The sequence below is a fragment of the Macrobrachium rosenbergii genome, chromosome 59 (assembly GCF_040412425.1).
Source record: "Macrobrachium rosenbergii isolate ZJJX-2024 chromosome 59, ASM4041242v1, whole genome shotgun sequence".
NCBI classification, from domain to species: Eukaryota; Metazoa; Arthropoda; class Malacostraca; order Decapoda; family Palaemonidae; genus Macrobrachium; species Macrobrachium rosenbergii.
In genome coordinates this window covers 29,355,924-29,377,573 of record NC_089799.1, presented here as the reverse complement: position 1 = coordinate 29,377,573, position 21,650 = coordinate 29,355,924, and the positions used below count along the sequence as shown (strand labels likewise).

The 21,650-nt window shown below is 37.6% G+C and overlaps 1 protein-coding gene across 4 annotated transcripts in view; it reads left to right on the top strand.

Annotated features, from left to right (window-relative positions):
- eco (Establishment of cohesion) overlaps nucleotides 1-21,650 on the top strand; it is a 70,121-nt gene that overhangs the window by 15,122 nt on the left and 33,349 nt on the right. For 3 of the 4 annotated variants that reach the window (XM_067102609.1, XM_067102611.1, XM_067102612.1), the window contains exons 2-5: nucleotides 3,174-3,350; nucleotides 3,724-3,896; nucleotides 9,570-9,686; nucleotides 9,829-9,879. In XM_067102609.1, coding sequence (XP_066958710.1) covers nucleotides 3,188-3,350; nucleotides 3,724-3,896; nucleotides 9,570-9,686; nucleotides 9,829-9,879 — 504 coding nt within the window. In that variant the 5' untranslated portion in view covers nucleotides 3,174-3,187. The remainder of the gene's footprint in view (nucleotides 1-3,173; nucleotides 3,351-3,723; nucleotides 3,897-9,569; nucleotides 9,687-9,828; nucleotides 9,880-21,650) is intronic. The other variant, XM_067102610.1, reaches the window with a different exon arrangement.

Here is a 21,650-nt window from a genome sequence, read left to right as displayed (position 1 = left end):
AACAAGTTGTGTAGCTCATCCAGTGCCCCTTGAAGGATAGTTTTTATCTTACTAAGATGTTGGTTATGAAAGTGAGAGTGAGTGAGATGACTGGTCTTCTTCCTTTCTCTTTCTTTTTTCTCTTCTACTGGCAGGCAGTAGAGAGAATAATTCCATAGTATGTTAGAACTGGTTAGATGCAGGTGAGCAAGCTGCCATTTTATTTCGTATTTGTTGTTCCTATACAGTACAAATTCTTTATAGAAGCAAATCCTTTTCCTCTCACTTACAAAGGGAGAGAGGAACTAGCAACAAACAAATTGGTGGCTAACGTAAGTTTTGTTGTCTTTGACAATTGTGCACCATCCTCCAAGACACAATGTAGATATGTATTTACAAGTCTATTAGCCCAGATATCTGGCTGTTCAGTACACTTGTGCTTAACTGATCAGAGGCTATTGACTCCTTCATATGTCCTGCATTTGGCCAAAGGTTTGTTCTGTATATGAAAAATGACAAATTTTAAATCAGTTTGTATTTTTCATAACTAACAAACCTGTGATCTTAATGCATACGGCCCACCTCAAGCCACCCCTCATTCTTTTCCTGGGCTGGAAGGAAATGGGGATGAGGGTGTGTAGTTGGGGTAAGGTAGGTCGTGCTTCCTCCTTGTCCCCTATCGGCTGACTCCCTTTGCCACCAGTTCCTTGTGATATTTTTAACTGGGCCCCAGGAGGCGCTAGGGAATTTATTCCTTACATTAAGACTGCAGGTATGTTATGAGAAATACAAATTGATTTAAAATTTGTCGTTTTTGGTCTGCCAGGTATACCTTCCCTTGTAACTGCCCACACATTCGAATGGGTTTCAGCCATATATGGTACAAAGGTACCATATATGCCGGTGTATAAGGCGACCTTTTAACCTTAAAAAATCCCCAAAATGAGGGGTTGTCTTATACACCAAGTATAAAGAGCAAACATTAAATCCTGCCGAGATTATCAATGAAAGGCTACCCTCTGAAGTGTCGATAGTGTCAATAGTTAACTACTGTCACAACTGTCGACACTAAACAGAACTTCTGTAATAACGGTAAAAACTGTAGGTAATTCAAGTGAATCACTAGTGACACAGCTCTCGATACTGTAAACAGAACAACTGTAATTACAAATGCAGTTACAGTAAGTAATTACAGCGTGTCACCGACTTATGGCTGATTCGATCTTACAGCGCTTTTTCAGTGCCGTTAATGCCGTTTTACAGCGCCGTAACTTAATGTTGCGCCAAGTTACGGCGTTAACAGCAAGGATAGGCATCAAGTAAATGGTGCTTATCGCGCTGTAACTTGGTGCATCATCAAAGAAACAATAACTGCACTGCAGCATGCCAATATTGTGTAACAGAAAAGATGATCCGAGACTGGAGATAAAGAGAAGACCATTGCAAACCCACATTTTCGTATGAAAAATGGGGGGGTTGTCTTATATGCTGAATCACCTTATACTGTGGCACATACGGTATGTCTGTTGCATTTACTTTGTCGTTGCAACACCTATGGGATTAATAGGATTGCAGTCAAACTTGGTGTAAAGATAGACCATTATGGATAGATTTACATGAGGATAGTTTGTCTGTCTGGGTGTCCATACTTTGTCATTGCAACCACTACTTGGTTGAAGGGATTTCAATCAAACCTGGTACACAAACAGACCATCATGCATAGTTGCACTTTAATTGTGATTGTCAACAAAAGTAGATCATCACGCACGGATTGTCCTTCAGTGTGTGTATCTTTCATGCTTTGTCGTGCCAACCAAGGAATCTTACTTAAACTTGGTACAAAGGCAGACCATCATGCTTAGTCATGCAGATGAGATTTTGTCTGTCTGTCTGTCAGTCAGTGTTTGTTTCTCTTAACCTTGTCATTGAAGCAGTGGTTGGAAGGATTTCAGTTGATCTTACATAATTATGCTTGAATGTTTTCATTAATGTTTACTTTGTCATAGTAACTCCCTACATTGTTGGAGGGACTTGAAGTGTTATTAGGGATTTAAAATGCTATTAGGGAGAAATGTATTGTCAAGCAATTACAGTACTCAAGTATATTTGTTTAATTTAATGAATCTTTTGTGCAGGATAACATGTTACAATATAGAGAAAGGGGGTGCTAGATACTAAGGGGAGTTATTCATTGTGAATAGGAACGTGCAATTTGTTTGTTAGATATGAGCCTAATTGATAAAAGTGTCAGGGCTAGGAGAAGTCGGACCATATTGTTCAAAATTCTTGTGGAAACTATCTGAACTTCAGTTTTGAGGTTAAACAATATTCTGTGATGTAGACATGATCCAACAAGCTGTTGTCTTCTCAGTATGATTCTGATTCCATCCATCCAAGTCCACATCCTCTTAAAGGAGCTCATACATGGGCTACGATAAAAATTATAGATTGTGCATGTGATACAGTATTGTTGTGATCCAGTGTTCCATTTTTAGAAAAAGCAGTCTTTTTAAGTTTCAGTGGGCTGTGATTTCATTGCAGACTTGGTTTGCATGATTTTACCTGGTCTGCATGGTCTTGCATATCCTGGTGCTCTTTGTTTTGAATTTAATAGCTAGTGAAGAGCTATTGTCATACCACGGGCATCCTTGATCCCATGGATTGTTATGAAAGCAGTATAATTCTCCTTACGTTACAGTCTAACAGTTTTAGTTTAGTGTAATTATTATACTATATATATAGGTAACCATTTGTCCCTGGGGTGCATCCAGAGGTAGCATTGGTGGTGTCTAATGTATTGATGAGGTGTATAATTATTTTATGAGGTCAGCATTAAGAGCAGCGGCAGCAGCATCCTACATTAAGTGGAAATTAATTACTTGACAAAAGGTAATAAATGTGTCCTATTCATTACCTGCAGAAATCTGTGTGGATAAGGTTTATATAGTATTACTTTATGAAGGAGACACTAAAAAAGACATGACTGGTATCCTTGCAGCAGGGATTGTTCATCTGACTCACAAAATTAATATACTGTATCCTGTTCTTTGGTATAATATGTGAAGCAAATACTTATACTGCATTTTCAAGGGCAAATAAATGAAAACTGTAAGAAATTGGAAAATATGTACATTGTAAAGTTAATAGTGTAAAGATTCTGCTCTAACATATTTTTCCTTCTGTATATATTAAAGGTAGAAAGACAAAAATGAGTCCCATGATCCCAGATTGTGGAGTATTGACTACTCCCCGCCGGTCACCACCAGTCAGATTGAGCTTGAATGGGGAACTTGCTTCCCCAAAATTGGGAACATTACCATATAAATCTCCTCCATATTCATCAGAGGCAGCCAACGTAACGCTCAGTACAGGTTAGTGTGGTACCCACTTGATATTTTTACTACAACTGTCAAGGTCATTAGTAGAGTTGGTATGCGCAAAGTTATTGTAAATAGGGAAGAGAATTATGGGATGTGAATATTATATTTCAAGTACAGTATGAGGCTGATTTATATATTAAAAAAATTATCCATAATCTAAAGATGGGACCAGGTTCTGGAACTTTTCAGGTAGTCTGCACATAATTTTGACAATTTTATCCTTTTAAGTAATGTACAGAACAAAATCTTTGTGGTGACCTTGTTTGGGCAAAGTATGATACATGAATTCTGTAAATCAAATGTGACATAAGTAAGGAAGAGAAATAGGTATAATTTATTTTAATGAATAATGTAATCCTCTCAGGATACAGCTTTGGATTCTACAAGTCTGCAAAGTCACCTGTTACCCCAGTGAGACGAGTGAGCAACCCAGAGCCAGTAAAACGCCGTCTCAATAAATATCACAAGGACAATATCAATAAAGGAGTAAGCCATAAGATAAAGAAGCCCAAAATCAAGTCTAAAGAGATGAAAAAGGTAAGTTAGTTGTTTAACAAGATTTTGATATTAAAAATATGAGTATCTAATGACTGCATTTTTCTACTTGTATACTGTAGTAAAGACTTGGGGCTACCAATTTGTGGGAGAATCTACAGCTTTTATTGGACTTTTAAAAAATATAATTTCCAATTTTTTTTTATTAGAAATAAATTTTATATTTTACCAAAACCCAGTTTGTGTTTTAAAAAATATTTGTTCCTCTGAGGTTATAAACTTGGTTATACCTTTGGCCGATTTGGTAATTGAAGCTTGGTAACAAAATAGGTAACTGTTGGTAAGGTAGGTTGAGGTGCGGGTACCACCTTCTCACCTGACGGTCTGCTCCACTTTTCTTTAGGTTGTCCTTGAGTCAGGACTTCTCCATTACTGGTGTGGTCATGGAGCTGGACTTGGTTGTGAAGCATGCTATTTTTGGAAGGTGTATGATCCATTCTTCCTTGTGGATTTCATAACCAAATACTTTGGGTCTTGCTTTGAGGGGAATCTTTCTAAGATCCAGAGAAGGTGAACGCAGAAATACAGCACTGTCATTACCTCTTTCCATTCTTAAAACTTTTTCTCATTACCCGTGGGAAGGAAGTGCTTATGCACTCAACCCTCCATTTTCATAAGTAGCTTTGCTTTTCTCTCCTTTCTTAGGGCTTTGGGAATGTAGCATTTTTGAGGTCTTTTATGGGTAACAAAGAATGATGTTTGAAGGAGAAACTGGCTTTTTCATCCTACATAAAGGGTGATCTCATAGTCACCCTGCATGGCATAGACTCCTGGGTGACATGTTAATTCTAAAAATTGAACATTCCCCCAGGTGGGTTTTTCTTCCAGACATGCTAAAAAATCTGATTAAGCATTTAGTCATACAATCCTGTGATTCTGCACAAGTTATATTTTAGTAATTTCCCACTCAGTTGTATCAGTTCTACTTCAGAGTTGAATGTTCTTTAGTTCATCCTTTCATTTGGCCATGACTTTGTGAGGGTTAGAGCAGGTTTCGGTTACCTCTACTTAGTGAAGATTATACCCTGTGAGCTGTGCATTTCCCCTCCTTTCTTAAACTAGGAGGTGTGCAGTTGTTCACCTTGGGATGATAGTGTTGCTGCATTCTTGATTTCCCTTTCTTTAAATGGGAAAGACTGGACTCCCTGAAGCTTTCCCAAAGTTTAGGTCAAGGTGATGAAGAGGGGGCCCTATGAGCCTCTTACATGGGATGCCAGGTTGTATTGAAAATTTCATGTGTCAGTGTTTCCCTGTTCATACATTTGCCTAGGGAGCTGGTATTTTTGATGGCAATTAACAGCCCCTCCAGTCTTTTGCTCAAGGATTGTGTACGTAAGCAATGAAAATTTATATCCCCATTGGTACTGTAGTTACCCAGCCCACTGAGCTAATTAATTTATCTCTCACTGGGCTGGTTGGGAGATTTGTGTATTAATGATAATGTTTAGATTTTATTAAATTATATGGCCCTAAGAATTTTTATAATTGGTTAATTGAATATGATGTAGACTCTGATTATTCCTTCAACATTCTTTTTCCAAAACTTGACATTTGTTGTCGATTGTGTTTTGGACATTCACATAAAAAATGATTAACTTACTGTTACTCTGGTCGGTACATAGAGTGATTGGATCATGTTGGCTGTTTCTCAGATATTCATGGAACAGGCAAGAGTGACTAATTCTAAGACATGTAAAAATTACTGTCTTTCCTTTTGATATATAGAGTGCCATATTCCAATGTTGGGGTTGATTTGTTACTCATGTTTTATATTCCATACAGTTTCCATTTATTAATTACTGTATAATGGGTTTAAAGATATATAATCATTAATAGGAATATCTATGTGTGATTTGGTCATAGTTATTGGCTTCTTGTCCTTTAATGCCTACAGGGGCAGGAATCCAACATATTTCTACATTTTTATCATCTTTTATAATTCATGAAGTGAAAGTTTTATTTGTTATTCAGTGGTATTTTTTTATTATAATTTTGAAGTATCTTCGTAGGAGCAAAGTGCAAATTGTTGAAGATGATTTGTAATTTTGTTTTAAGTATCCTACCTCTAACCATTCTGACATCAGCATCTGCTGCCAGTCTTATGTAAATTAAAAATAACTCAATGGTCTGGTTAACTATTATTTTATAATGGTGTATCTGGTTGTTGAAGGAAAAATGGGGATGACCATCAGGTGTGTAGGCAGTACCCCCATCACCTCTCCTCCCTGTGGTAGTTAACTACCTTGGTACGTACCCATTTCAATGATTGAATCAGTTTATGCTTAGGGATATCCTTGAACCATCCTATTCCTAGGGATATCCATATAAATTACCTTAAGGTTTGTTTATGAAAAATGCAAATCATCTTCAAAATTTGTGATTAGAATTTTTCCTGAGTCATTTTTCCCTTGTAGCTATTTTAAGTATTTTAATAGGCCATTAAGGTACGATTCTTTGATAAAGTTAATTTTGAAGTTATTATTTATTAAAAATTCAAGTCCAGTGTATCCAGTTTGTGTGCATTTTTAGGACTGAAGTATATACTGTATGTTCCAGTGTTTAAAGGTATGTATGTTTGTTAGTTACTCTGGATTTCATTTTTGGTTTTGTACATTATTGTTTGACATCTACTAAAAGAATTAATACTGGAGCCAACTGTCACATTTGGCATTATGAATGGAAAAACAGAAAAGTAACATGTCTTATGAATAAGTTGCAAATTCTTATAATGCTACTGCATATTAAAAATTTATTTCATGTAAGTAACTTACCAAATCATTACATAGCTATACTTTTCCCCTGTGCAGCAGCTTAAATTTGAAATTCGCGGTAGCGCTAGTATCGTTTTCGTGTAGGTGACTGCCCCGCCCTCTATCAGGGAACAGTAGGAACAAGAAACCAGAGGAGCTCACTTTTTTGCCGGCTTTCAGTGTAACATCGGAGTTTTTCAGTAGCTTGGTTTGAATTATTCATCGCTTTTTCGGGACTCTCATTCCAGGATTTGGTGATGTATTAACTTCTCTTGTAGCTTATAGCTTAGTTCAGACAGTTTATTTTGATTTGTGACGATTAACGATGTCAGACTCTAGCTCTTCCAGCATTAGACATTGTGGGGAGGGTTGTAAAACCTGCTTGACTAAAGCAACTTACGACCCCATACTATTTGCTCTAACTGCAGAGGAAAAGTGTGTTCAAAGGACTTGATGTGTGACAAATGTAAGGATTGGGACAAAAGGCATTGGAAGGTATTAGTCTCATTTAGAAAAGCTAGATAGAGGTAGGAAAAGGAAGGTGGCCTCTAGAGCCGAGATTAGGGCTCATGGTCTAGAACCGGCTCCTAACCTGAGTGTAGATGATGGAGCCATTCCTTCCCCTGCTTTAGCCTTGTCCTCCATCCTTAGTCCTCCTAATATTGTTAATATTGCATCATCTACTGTACTCCTGTGCCTAGCTTCCGAACCCGATGCCATTGCCAGCCTTGAGTGTGTGTTTGAATGTGGATTTGACCTTGTAGTGAACACTGTGACCGAATGAGGGGCGTCCCTAAAAGTCCTGATGGACAAAGTGAATAGTGTTGTGCCAGTGCCAGTGGAGGGGGTGGTTGTCCATCCCGTCGACTCCCAGACAAAGGTCCCTGTCACACTCCCTTGAACCTGGGAGAAGACATACCGGAGGTCCAAAGGAGGTCAGGGGACTTGCCCACGGGCAGTCACTCCCTCAGTAGAACCTGTTGCTAGCGATTCGTGCAGTGGAAGACCCTCAGACTGCTGTTGAAGGGACATCTCTGTTGGTGTCCACCAGTTGTCGTCGGACTTGGAGAGCCCTAACATGAGGCATTCCAGGTGTCTTCTCGGCGTGTCCCGTTATCGGTATTTGGCATGGTATTGGTGGAAGAAGCATAGGAAGCATTCCTTCCTTGATGTCTTCACCCTGAAATTAGGGTTTTTGGTGAACCTGGGGTTACATTGTACCCGAGTACCCACCAATCTGTTGGTAGGGTGATGGTTTTGAATTATTTTACAGTGTAGGTGACTGTGTTGTCTGGCTTTTTGTCTTTTGGTACTGTGCCCAGAGCAAGGGCAACTAATCTTATGCTTTGCGGGTTTTCGGAATACTCCTTTACTCCAAAGCTCCCTCTTGCAGCTATTCCACTAAGTCACTACAGGTCAAGATGAGCACCGACCAGAGGCAGTAATCACCTGATGTAGCTCTCTTACCAGGTAAGGAAACAACAAGCATTTTACCAATGCTAACAGATTTCATGTTTCAAATTCGTCTTCATACCCGACTGTTTTTGGAACAGAAAATGTCCATATATCCCACCTCCTATCAATATGGGATTCAGCTTTGTAATTACTTGGTAAGTTACTTATATGAAAATGGTATTTTCATAATAAAATTAGGTTTCATATATACTTACCAAGTAATTAGAGATTGGAGCCTGCCCTCCCTCCCCTCTCATGGACATAAAAAACAAAAGTCAGCTCCTCTGTTTTGTTGCTCCTATTGTTCCCTGATAGAGGGCAGGGTAGTCACCTATATGAAAACGATATTAGTGCTACCTTGAATTTCAAATTTAAGCTGCTGCAAGAGTGGAAAAGTATAGCTATGTGATTACTTGGTAAGTATATATGAAAATTAATTTTATGAAAATAAAATTTTTAAGAGCCAGTCCTCACATATCAACGTGGTTAGGTTCCAAAAACCAGGTCATTACCCTAAGTAGTCAGCATTAACCAAATTTAGGGTAGCTTAAGATTGTGTTTGAGAGTTTACTTTAGATTACCATATTAAATTTCTTATATCCTTTAAGAGGTAGATTTTTATAACATCATGCAGTATATAATATTGTAAAGTTCTCTTTACTCTATCATATTTGTAATAATAATTCTTACCATTCAAGCCTTATCATAGCTCTGTTGAAAATTTGAAAATGTTTTGCTGTTCACAAGCCTTGTCTTGTAGAACTCAATTGTATTTACAGACATTTTACTGTAAATATCTGTGTAGGATGTTTTTGTATTCTTCTGTAACTGGTGATCAAGTGAATGTCTTATGCACACTTGATATATGTATACATTGAATGTTGGTATTTTTTATGTTTCTATGCTTAGAATTCCCACTGTATAACAGTTGTGTGCTCACCTTTTAAGAAAGATTAAAGTTTTTTTTTTTTTTTTTTGTACTGTTAAATTTTTTGTACTTGTATTGTAAACTGATTTCTGTTCATGTACAGTAGATGTTTTTAAAATTAATTTGTATGTAATTGCAAATTATTTTTTAATTACAACATTGCACAGGCTAGGCTCTAAAAAATGCATCTCAGTATCCAGATTGTTTGGTTATACTGAATTCTGGATGGATAATGTTAATCTTTACTTTGATTGATTTTTACAGACAGGAAATAGTATTGTATTGAGTATTTTTTATGTGTATGCAAATTATTTATGGCTGTGACCTTGGAATTGCATGTCTAATTTTAGATTTTTTAGATAAACTTGGATTCTGGTTGGATGTGGATATATTGTGAATCAGTGGCTTACACAATAAAGAGTACATCATTTAATTAGTTTTATTACTGTAGAGTGACTGATGCTACTAAAAATTTTCATCTAAAGTAAAGCATCTAAATATTACCAACTATTATCTTTTCAGAAAAGACGTAGTATGAAGACATTGATGAAGAATCTTAAGGATGGAAACTTCACTCCTTCACACTGGACACCTGCAAACAGAAGTCCTGTGAAGAAGACCCCTAACACAAGTGGAAAGGTTGGTAAATAATGTTAAGATCTCCTATAGTTTGTATTATATTTAATTGATATAGTTATGTAGCAGGTTTTGATACATTGTTGATCACTACAAGCATTTGTTTTTGTTTTATAATCAAATAATGGAACTATGTATTTTGCAGAAAAAACGACATGTTCTAGCATCCCCTGGTGTGTCATTTCTAGATGAAGAGGTAAGATGGAGGCTTGCATATTGAAAGTGTGCTTTTGAGAATTGTGTTTGACTTTTAGCTTTTGTTATTTTAGTGTTTGGTATTTTAAAAATGGGAAGAAAGAATACTTCCATATGTTTCATGAGTGTATGGAAAATATGGTTTTGTGTCGTAGAAGCATAGCTTGTTCATTACAGCCCATTAATCATAAGATGCTTGAATTGCTATGTAGGGAGAAAGAGAGGGATGAAGCCCCCCCCTAGAATTAGCAACCCTGTGGTCCAGGGAGGGTGGCGATGTGGTCCAAGTGGACACATGAAGTGTGATCATTTCCAGGTTTGTGGCCTCCAAGAGGCCTTGGTAGTCACAAAAGCAATGGTCTGTAATCATTAGGGTGGGGATCTGTAAGCCCAAGTACTTGCCTTGATGGTTTGGTTGACTTAGCCTTCTGCATTCCAACAGTGTCAGAGAGGGAAAAGGCTATGGGGAAAGAGAAGTGGCAGGCACTCTCATGCTAGTTTATACAATCCCCCTCTGAATTATAGGGCCTAAAGAAAAATGTTAAGAGTATTTGTGAGTTAATCTGAGAAGATAGAACCTAGAGAAAATAAGAGTTCAATTCCATATATCTGCTCTTCTGATGGCAGTCACATCTTAATTCATAGCTGAACTCAATCCTCTGGGTACATCCAAATACATCCTGGATATGTTCTGCCTGAGCAAGAAAGATGCCTTTTTTTTTTTTTTTTAAGACGTCTTGTTGTTCATTTTTGTGTTCATGAACAGCCTCGACACATAGGGGTATGTTCTCTTTGTCCTCAGAAGGTTGCTCACTAGGGACAAAACAGATAGAGCTCATTGTCAGATGTCTCACAAAGGGCAGGTCTAACATTATTTGGGTCTGCCTGCTGTCTTTACCAAAGTTGTGACTTGTGAGCAAAGAAAAAGCTGGTAAAGGATCAGTTCTCTAAATAGGTCCTGATGTCTTACTGGACATGTAGCTCACTAACTATTTTCAGCAAAGGTTACTTAGTTCTGTGTCCAAGTTCAGTTGGAAGTGGCTAGACATGCCAATCTTCCAGGTGATGATGGGTGAATACCCATCTTGTGAGTCCAAATTACCACTGGTGCCATTGCAAGTCAGATGCATGTAACCTTGACTTGGTGTACCTTGCCAAATCAGATGAAATGTAGCTATTTCCTGGAAGCTTGATGGATTAGGATGCAGACATATGCATGAATGAGGTCCAGTGATGCTAAGAAACTGCCATTCTTGATGGATGTTCTCATTTAGTCCACAGTTTCCATCCAGAAGAGTATGAGACATGAACTTGTTCAGGAGAGCTAGGTCTTTCACTGGCCTTCAGCCTCTCAAGGGTTCTGAACCTTGGATAGCTTGCTGTAGAAGGCCAGTGATGCTGGGTGATCTCCTTTGATAGTTTCCTTTCTCAACATGAATTGTACCTTCATGTCCAATGCCCTGAACTTCTCAAATTCTTTCAGTAGGACTCAGACTCTACCAGCAGTGCAGAGAAGGGAGGGGTTGTATCCAGGAAAAGATGGCAAAAATCCTTTTACAGGACCTCCACCAACCATGGTTCGAACAGGGTGACCTGGCAAGCCTCCCATTTCTGTAGAAAACAACCCTTCCCAATAGATCAGGTTTTTATTCCACAAATTATATGAAGGTCATGTAAATGTTGAATTATGTCCAGTTCCTGCACTTGTAGGCAACAAAGGCTGTAGTTAAATTGCAGTCATTGTTGATTGTGTATGTGATAATTTACAAATTAAAGCAGATAAAACCAACTGTTGAATGGTGGTAGAACTCATTGAAATCCTTTTATTTGGTCTTCAAATAGGTTGCATTCCTCTGTCCTTAGGAATTGAATGAGTATCCCACATGACAGAGTCCCTTAATGCAGAGACATAGAATAACACTTGCTTTCATATATATATATATATCTTTAGTGGTTGTCAAATTTTCAACTGGTATTTTATATCAGGTGTGAGAAACAAAGTCTAAAGAAATTCTGTAAGAATTCAACAGTTTATGTTTTATTCAATTATTAGATGTTAATATATTCAGTAAGAACAAACCCTTTTGTCCAGCCCCTTGGGAGTTAAAAGTGGTAACCCAGTGGGCTGAGTTTAATTCAACGTAAGTACTCTTATTAACCTTATATGTGGTAGCAGGTTTCTTTTGATGCCCTAGAAGACTACCTTTGTACTTTTTTTTTTATCATCATCATCATCCTTGGGAACCCTTCATTGAAAATGCATTTTTCTGCATGTTTGTTGCTTGAATATCTGCTGTAGTGTTCCTTCAAAATTTGTTATTGTCTTCATCATAATAATTTAAAATAAATTTTCCCAGACCATAATTCTTGCATTGTTCTGTTGTATTGTTTGGTAGTCGTAATAAAACTTAATGTCTAATTTTGCCCTCATTGTTTGTTTTACTGGTTGGCAATGCTGTGCAGGTGGAAAGAGGAGTTGGTAATGCTGCTTACAGTCAAATGAATCAATGCAACTTGTTTTAGGTCATTTGTCCTTCCTACACCAGAATACTGTTCTCTGGTGTGGATGTCAGCCTCTGCCAGAGATTTATTTCTTTTAGAGTGGCTCATGGTGGTAGGTTTCTGTTTCTTAACATTAGCAGTTCTGATGTGGACCATCAATGTATGGTCTCTTGTTTGTCAAGTTTTCATAAATGTATTTTAACAGATCTTTCGCATTCACAATTGCTCCCTGATCCTCTTTTCCTGCCAAGAGTGACCAAATTTGCTGAACAGCAACACCAAGATGCAGTAAATGTGCCTCGCTGTTGAACTCAGTTTCAGAGGTCCTTTATTCCTCACACTGTTGGACTGTGGAACAGTCTTCCTGAGGATGTTGTGCAGTTCGGTCTCAAAAGTTCAAGCGAAGATGGATTTAATTTCTAACCTAAAGCAATTAATTTACTTAAATTTGTATGTATTTATTTATTGATTTCTTAATTTATTTTTCTTTTCTTGTAATGTATCTTCTTTCTGTGTTTCCTATTGTCTTATGTTTCCTCTTTCAAATGGACATCATGTTCTTTGGAAATTTGAATTTCAAGTCAATGGCCCCTGACTTGTTCCATATGAATAGGGTTCATCTGAATGATAAAAATAATAAGCAAACTGAGGAAGGGTTACTGTGGAGGTGGTAGGCCAGGGAAAGAGTCAGGGGGTGGGGGATTTTGCAACTGATATTGGCTTAAAAGTGCTACTGTTTATCACTTTTAATTGGCTGAGAAAGATACGTCATTAATATAATAATGCTTGGTGGGTGGGTAAGTTGTTGTTGTTGTTGTTGTGGTTCCCCAGACTCTGTTATGCCAGGAAGCCTGCACCGCGCAAGAAGGACACCACGCTTACTGGATCTGACCATAACTGTGTGGTAGTGTGGATGTTGTGTTGTTGTCTAAGGGCTGCCAAGTTAGGGCAATCTACTAAGAGATGTGTAATTGTGTGGGGACTAACTTGGCAGAGTAGACATATGTCTGTTTGGGTGTTGTCTATGCGGTGTTTGTAGGTGTTTAGTGATTGGTGATGACCACAGTGAAGTCGAGTCAGGTGTACTCTCCAATCTTGAGAGCTGTGTTTCTGTGCTGCTTATGTTGGGTGGGGGGGTGCCGAGTATTTTGTTGTTGGGAAGGTTATTAAGTGCTTGTCTGGTGAGGTGAGTATGGATGTGCTTTTTGTTTTGTGTGATGTTTGTGGGTGGTGGTATAGAATTCAAGATATTTGTATAGTGTCTGTGTGGTGTATTCGCTATTTGCCTGTGTGTTGGAGGGTGGTCGTGAAGGTAATAGCATGGGCTGTTTGTGTTGTTTATGACCGATGCCAAGAATTGTGTGCCTCTCATGTCTAAGTGTTGCCTGATGGTGAGAATCTTGGTTTCGGCATGTAAGTGTTCTGTTGGTGTGGATTGTGTACTGCCAAGGATGATTATAAGAGCTGTGTTTTTGTATTATTTTGTAGTTTTAGTTGTGTGTTGGATATGGCAGGGTGCCAGGCTGGGCTGGCGTAGTTTATTATGGAGCGGATGTATTGTTTGTATACTGTGATGAGCGTTTCTTTTGTTGTCCAAATGTTGTGCCTGTTAGTGATCTTAGTGCATTTAGTCTAGGTCTGCATTTCTTGATGATGTTACTGACATGTGGAGCAAATGACATTGAAGTGTTGTATGTGACTCCTAGGATTTTTGTTTAGGTGTGTGTGTGGAATTGTGGTGTTGTTCAGCGTTGCTGTGGGTCTGTACTGATGTTCTTTGTTGTGACTAGTGAGTAGTGTACTTGTGGATTTTGTTGGTGCTACCTGTAATCTGTTTTGTGTGAGCCAGTTTTCAAGTTGTGTTATGTAAGTCTGTACTTGTGTGGAGCATACGTTTTTGTCTGCATGTATTGATATGATTGTTAGATCGTCTGCATATGAGGAGATGTATATGTTATTAGGTGGTGTTGGTATGTCATGCATGAATAGGTTAAAAAGTGTTGGGCTTAGGACGGAGCCTTGTGGGACGCCGTTCAGGAAGTTTCTGATTTTGGATGACTCGCCATTGTAGTGTACAAATGCTTGTCTGTCTGTTGAGTAATTGGCGAGCCAGCGTTTGGTGTTGTTGTGTAGTGTGGTGTTGTAAACTTTGTTGATGAGAAGTGGTCTAGAGATGGCGTCAAAGGCTTTACTTATGTCTATTGTGATTAGCAGTGTTCTTTGTGGTGGGCGTCTGCAGTTAATGCCATCTTGTATTTTTTGTGTAAGGTTGGTGAGTAGTGTTGTTGTGGAGTGGTGTGGTCTGTAGCCATGTTGAGTGGGTGACAGTGGTATGTGTGGTGTGGTTTTGCGTAAGATGAGGTGTTCTACTACTTTTGATGGTGTGCAGAGTATGAAGCTGCTTGTGTAGGTGTTTTGTTTGGTTTTAGAAGTGCTATTATTTTGGGTGGGTAAGTACTTGTGTAGTGTAATCATAAACTTCTGCTGTTAGTGCAAACACATAGTACATCATTACATGTAATTTTTTTTTTTTTTTTTTTTTTTTTTTTTTTTTTTTTGAATGGCTGATTAGAGATATGCATCCTGATAACATCTTAAAAGTTTCTTTCTCTCATTGGCTGCATTTGAAGAGTACCAATGCACTTTGAAGTAAAGTACACTTCGCTCCTCAGTTCATTTGCGTGTTATTTCTCAGTATTGCCATATGAGATGGTTGCTGTGTGACTGTGCACTGTTCCCTTAATCTAGTGGCTTTTGTTGCAGTACCTGCAGCATTGCAGGTGCCGCTTTTTTGCTGTGTGTTATGTGCATGGTCCCATCACCACCTGAGAGGGCCAGGAAGGTACTGACCCTTCACGAAAGGGAGCATTGAGAGTGGCTGGTTGATGGCATGCATCATTGAGGAGTGTACCGTACTATGTCCAGTCTACCCTGCAGTACATCAAGGCTGCCAAAGACAAGCTGAAAAATAATGTGATAGAGTTTGGGAAGACAAACAGAAGTGAGGCAAGGTGATGGTTAAGCCATGCTGTGAGGAAATTTAACAGTCAACCATGGTCTGGTTTTGTCAGCAAAGGGTGGCTGGCATTCATGTACGTGGTGCAGTTCATTCATGTACATGGTGCTGAACTGAAATCTTAAGCCATAAAGTTTGCAGGTCTGTATGGGGTTACAGACTTTAAGGCATCTAGAAGATTGGCTGTTTAGGTTCAAGATTTGACATAGGCTTTCCAATAAGAAGACTCATGGTGAAGCTTTAGATGCTTCCGAGAAGGGAGTAGAGGCATTTTGGCAGATGTTTAAAGACTTGATAAAAAAAGGAAGGCCTTGTTTTAAGTTAGATTTACAACACTGGTGACACTGATCCATTCTGTCGCTGCTTGTCCACAAAGACCTCATAAGAGCTGTCACAAGCCTTCCTTCACTTCAGCTGTTTCACTTGTTCCTGCAAGCTGCCTTCTTGTCCTATCTGATGCTGCATTTGGTGTTGGAGCAGGGGCAGTACTTTCATGTTGACTTGTAGGATTTAAGGTAAATTTTGCTGGAATGTTTATTGCAGTCTTGAGCTGGGGTGGAAGAGTCTTATGATCCAAAAATACTGGTTTGATGAAAGTGCATAGGATCTCATCCTAGGGTACTAAGGACTCAAAAGAGGCTTATTACCTTTCATTTCTGGGAGCAAATTCATTTAACTTTGCTTAGGAGGGTATCAGATAGGTTCCTCACTCGTAAATACTTTTAATTCACCTCAGGTGGATACCAACAGGTTCTGTGCATCATTCTATATGAAAGGGTGTCTTTCTTGCATAAATTAACTTGCTGAGTACTCTCTGGTAACAATTCATTCTTCATTAAGAAAATCTCGTAGGCTTTCGTAGCAAGGAAAGTTCAGGGCTCTCTTCAGCATAGCTGTGGCCCCCCTCAGGATTTCTTGTTGGTATTAGCCCTTTTTGTTTCCTGATCCCACACAACAAATCAGGTTGGTAAGATACAGAAACATCATTTCAGTCATTTTAACCTGTCTACATTTGGCCATTATCAACTGGGCAGTATCAGACGTGCCACCTTCCAGGACAGCCATTTATTTGACATTGATAATGGAAACCTTGACCCTTTTCTTTTCTTTATATCTTTAGCTGAAAACCTTTATAGTCAACAGACTATACATCAAAATAGGCTCCAAAGAGAAATCACCCAGCAGAAAGATAAAAGCTATAGGAAAAGTTGATAAATAAATATAAATGTGAGGGAATAGAAGATACAACTGGTACACCTGAATTCAATTGGGTCAGTTTATGTGCCTGTTTCCATAGCAAAAACTCAGTCAGTTTCCTTTCTCCCCTATCGAGCTACTAACTTATTCCTGCTTAGCCTGTGCAATTGTCTAACAAGGAGGGTCTTGCTCTATGCTCTGTCAGAGCACAGGATGTTATTAACCCGTAAGGGACAGGCTAATTATATATCATGCAACCCCTCAGACTGGGCAAACTTTAAGGTTGGCCAATTTAAGAAAAAGCATGTCAATGGAAAATGCAAGATATGTAAATGCACATGGTGTAAAAAAAAAAAAATTCTAAAAAATTTTCCCTACCTTCTACGGGAAGTAGAAAGTGACTACAACCCTGTGTGGGGCCTCTTTTACAAAACACTTGTAAATTTTACCAAGTTATGTATGTTTTTTCTAATTTATTTTATTTTATTTTGTTAAATTATAATTACAGCTCACACAATATCATAACAGTTAAGAACTAAAATCTAACAAATTCTGAGTATATATTTGTTGTAAAATATTTACATAAATTTACTGAGATCGGGAGATGCAGTAACTTTTTTGGAGGTACACATGTTTTTTCTAATATTTCTTTGCACTTTTCTTTGCAAAATTACAATTATAACTGACATCATATCATAAAAGATAAGAACTAAAACCAACAGCAATCCCTGGGTATATTTATGAATAAATAAATAAAAAAGATGTCATGGGAGAGAGGAGAGCAAGACACCCCCCATGATGTCAAGAACAGTACTGATCTCCCTGAGGTGCCCATTGATTGAGCTGAGCTGAATTCTAAAGTTGCCACAATTCATTTATGGGCCATTGAAGTGATGGAAACTCCTGCTCGATGCAGCCAAATTGTATGGCGCGTAATAACACTCCTCAGAGGGGATCCATCCACCACCCAAAACCTGTTTTAGATCCTCACATGAGGGAATCCGTCCACTAGATCTTATGTTTTAAGTAAATGGCAAGAAAGGTGGACTTCTCTTCTTGCCAATAATGAAAAATGTAGAAATATTAGAGATAATATACTGCCGTGGTCTTCGTCATTCCAAGCCCTTTGTTGGCCGAGTCGGTTGAGCTTCAGACCGTCATTCGATGGGCCGGAGTTCAATTCCCGCCGCCGGCTGATGAAGAGTTAGAGGAATTTATTTCTGGTGATAGAAATTCATTTCTCTCTATAATGTGGTTCGGATTCCACAATAAGCTGTAGGTCCCGTTGCTAAGTAACCAATTGGTTCTTAGCCACGTAAAAGAAGTCTAATCCTTCGGGCCAGCCCTAGGAGAGCTGTTAATCAGCTCAGTGGTCTGGTAAAACTAAGGTATACTTAACTTTTTAACTTCGTCATTCCAGCTTGACAGAAGAACAGAGGTTATTTTAACCAGATTAAGGATTGGACACTCGTTTAATCCCATCAGTTTATTTTAGAAGGAAGCAGCCCTCCAGAGTGTGCTTACTGTGACAAGACACTAAGTATGGAGCACATTCTGGTGGTCTGCCCCAGGTATTTTAACCAAAGAGAGAGATATTTCCAGGGTAAATCCCTCTCTGATATTTTGGGAGATGGAGCAGATATTTCTGCTATCATCTCTTTTAAAGTGTATAAAAATTTTTAATGATATTTAATTTTTTTCCTAATATATTTATTACATCACAGAATTTTAATGACATTAAATTTTTTATGTATATATCACATCATTCATTAAACTTCATATCTTTATTTATTGGTCACATCACTTCCTTTCATTTATTAAGAATTGCCTTCATTAATTCATAAAGTCATTTACCTCAACATAATTTATTTTCTCTTCATTACAGCACTGAATGGCCTTCTTGACCCCAGTGCCTGGGCTTTTGCCCTAAACATCATACATCCATCCATCCATCCATCCACTAAGGGTTAAAAATCCGACTGTCTCCTTATGGTTGAAAAAGCTTATTTTGTCTACTTCCTGCTCCACCTCTAATCTCAAGTATCCAACCTGAAAGCCAGAGGTCATAATGCAGGATCATATTAACCCTTAGACGCCGAGCCTCTATTTACAAAAACGTCTCCCGTATGCCGGCGGCGTTCGGGAGCTAGCGCCGAAGTGGAAAAAAAGTTTTTTTCAAAAAATCACAGCACACTTAGTTTTTAAGATTAAGAGTTCATTTTTGGCTCCTTTTTTCTCATTGCCTGAAGTTTAGTATGAAACCATCAGAAATGAAAAAAAATATCATTATCATATATAAATATTGGAATATATGACAGCGAAAAAAAAAACATATAATTGTATACAAATCGCGCTGTAAGCAAAACGGTTAAAGCTAATGAGTTACTTTTTTTTAGTTGTATTGTACACTAAATTGCGATGATTTTGGTATATAACAGATTGTAAAACGATCAAAGCAACACAGAGAAAACTTTATCACAATATGGTGCATGAATTCGTAACGCGCGGACGTAAAAAAATGTTTTTTTCAAAAATTCACCATAAATCGAAATATTGTGCTAGAGACTTCCCCTTTGTTGAAAAATGAAGCTAATTGATTGAATATTACTAGACTGTACGTTTTTTAGCTTACAATTGCAGTTTTTGACCATTTCGGTCGAGTTAAATTTGACCGAAAGTCGAATTTTTTCTATTTATCGTGATTTATATGAAAATATTTCAAAACTGATAAAAGCTACAACCATGAGTTATTTTTTGTTGTATTGTACATGAAATTGTGCATATTTTCATATATAAAACTTTATGTAACGACTAATATAAAACGGTGCAAATATTACGACAACGTGACGAAAGAATTTCTGAGATGTTCGGCCAAGTTACCGCTCGGACGAAGGGAATTTTTTTTTTTTTTTTTTTTTTTTTTTTTTTTTTTTTTTTTTCCAAAAATTGACCATAAATCGAAATATTGTGCTAGAGACTTCCAACTTATTGCAAAATGAAGGTAATTGATTGAATATTACTAGAATGTAAGAGTTTTAGCTTACAATTGCATTTTTCGACCATTTCGGTCGAGTTAAAGTTGACCAAAGGTTGAAATTTTGGCAGGTATCGTGATTTATGTGAAAATATTTCAAAACTGATAAAAGCTACAACCATGAACTATTTTCTGTTGTATTCTACATGAAATTGCGCACATTTTCATATATAAAAGTTTATGTAACGACTAATGTAAAACGATGCAAACATTACGACAACGTGATGTGAAAAGAATTTCTGAGATGTTTGGCGAGTTATCATCCGCAGACGTAAGGAAAAATTTTTTTTTTTTTTTTTTTTTTTTTTTCCAGAAATTCACCATAAATCGAAATATTGTGCTAGAGACTTCCAGTTTGTTGCAAAATGAAGGTACATGATTGAATATTAGTAGAATGTAAGAGTTTTAGCTTACAATTGCGTTTTTTTACCATTTTGGTCGAGTTAAAGTTGACCGAAGGTTGAAATTTTGGCAGTTATCATGGTTTATATGAAAATATTTCAAAACTGATAAAAGCTACAACCATGAGTTATTTTCTGTTGTATTCTACATGAAATTGCGCACATTTCCATATATAAAACTTTATGTAACGACTAATATAAAACGGTGCAAACATTACGACAACGTGATGAAAGAATTTCTGGCGGACGTAAGGGAAAAGTTTTTTCCAAAAAATTCACCATAAATCGAAATATTGTGCTAGAGACTTCCAATTTGTTGCAAAATGAAGGTAAATGATTGAATATTACTAGAATGTAAGAGTTTTAGCTTACAATTGCATTTTTTTGACCATTTCGGTCGAGTCAAAGTTGACCGAAGGTTGAAATTTTGGCAGTTATCGTGGTTTATATGAAAATATTTCCAAACTGATAAAAGCTACAACCATGGGTTGTATTTTGCTATATTTTACATGAAATTGTGCACATTTTCATATATAAAACTTTATGTAATGGCTAATATAAAACAGTGCAAAAATTACGACAAAATGACGAAAGAATTTCTGAAATTTTCGGCAGAGTTACCGCGCGGGCGTAAGGAAAAAGTTTTCTTCAAAAATTCACCATAAATCGAAATATTGTGCTAGAGACTTCCAATTTGTTGCAAAATGAAGGTACATGATTGAATATTACTAGAATGTAAGAGTTTTAGCTTACAACTGCGTTTTTCGACCATTTCGGTCGAGTCAAAGTTGACCGAAGGTTGAAATTTTTTGTAGTCGGCGTGACGGTACGCCCACTTGGCACCCAACAGACAATTTTAGTCGACGTATGATACGTCCAGTAGGCGTTTAAGGGTTAAGTTCAGTTTTTAATTTAATACAGATGTGAAATATATCTGTATTATATCTACATGGAAGTTCCTTCCATTTTTTTTTTTAGGCTTTATTTAATGGGCATTTAGACACTTACTCAATCAGCTGTATGGTGTCAGCTTCAAGTTTGCCCTGATCTTAAGAGGGGAGGGGGGGATATGTTTATCCTACACTTCATGCTCATTATGCATCCTTTGACCCTTGGGCACAGATATCTTTAGCACCTGCTCCTCTGTCTTACAAGAATGTAAAGTATTTCTTCTGCCATTCTGTGTCTTCATACAGGATTGGAGACTGTGCAACCCATGACGGTACTAACATGGTTTAATCTGTATCAGACCTCATGTTAGCTTTTAGGTGCATTTTCTATCAATTACCATTCTGTCCAACAGGATCCTTTGGTACAGCATCCCTTCAGGTTCTTAAACTTAATAATCTGGTAATGAGGTCCTGCCTAAGCAGCTACATATATTCCCACATAAAGTAATGGGTGTATATGGAAAATTTTTATTTTTCCACATTCAACCCCATTATTTTGCATTAGAAATATTAACCTTCCTCTTAATCCCTCCAAGCTGTAGTTGGTTTAAACTACCATAGATAGGGCTAATCTTAAGCAGTGGGTTTGTTTGTGAAAAAATTAACTTTAGTGTAAAAATTACACTTTATCAAGATTTCAGACCTGCTGTAAGCATTGCTTTAACTTTGGTG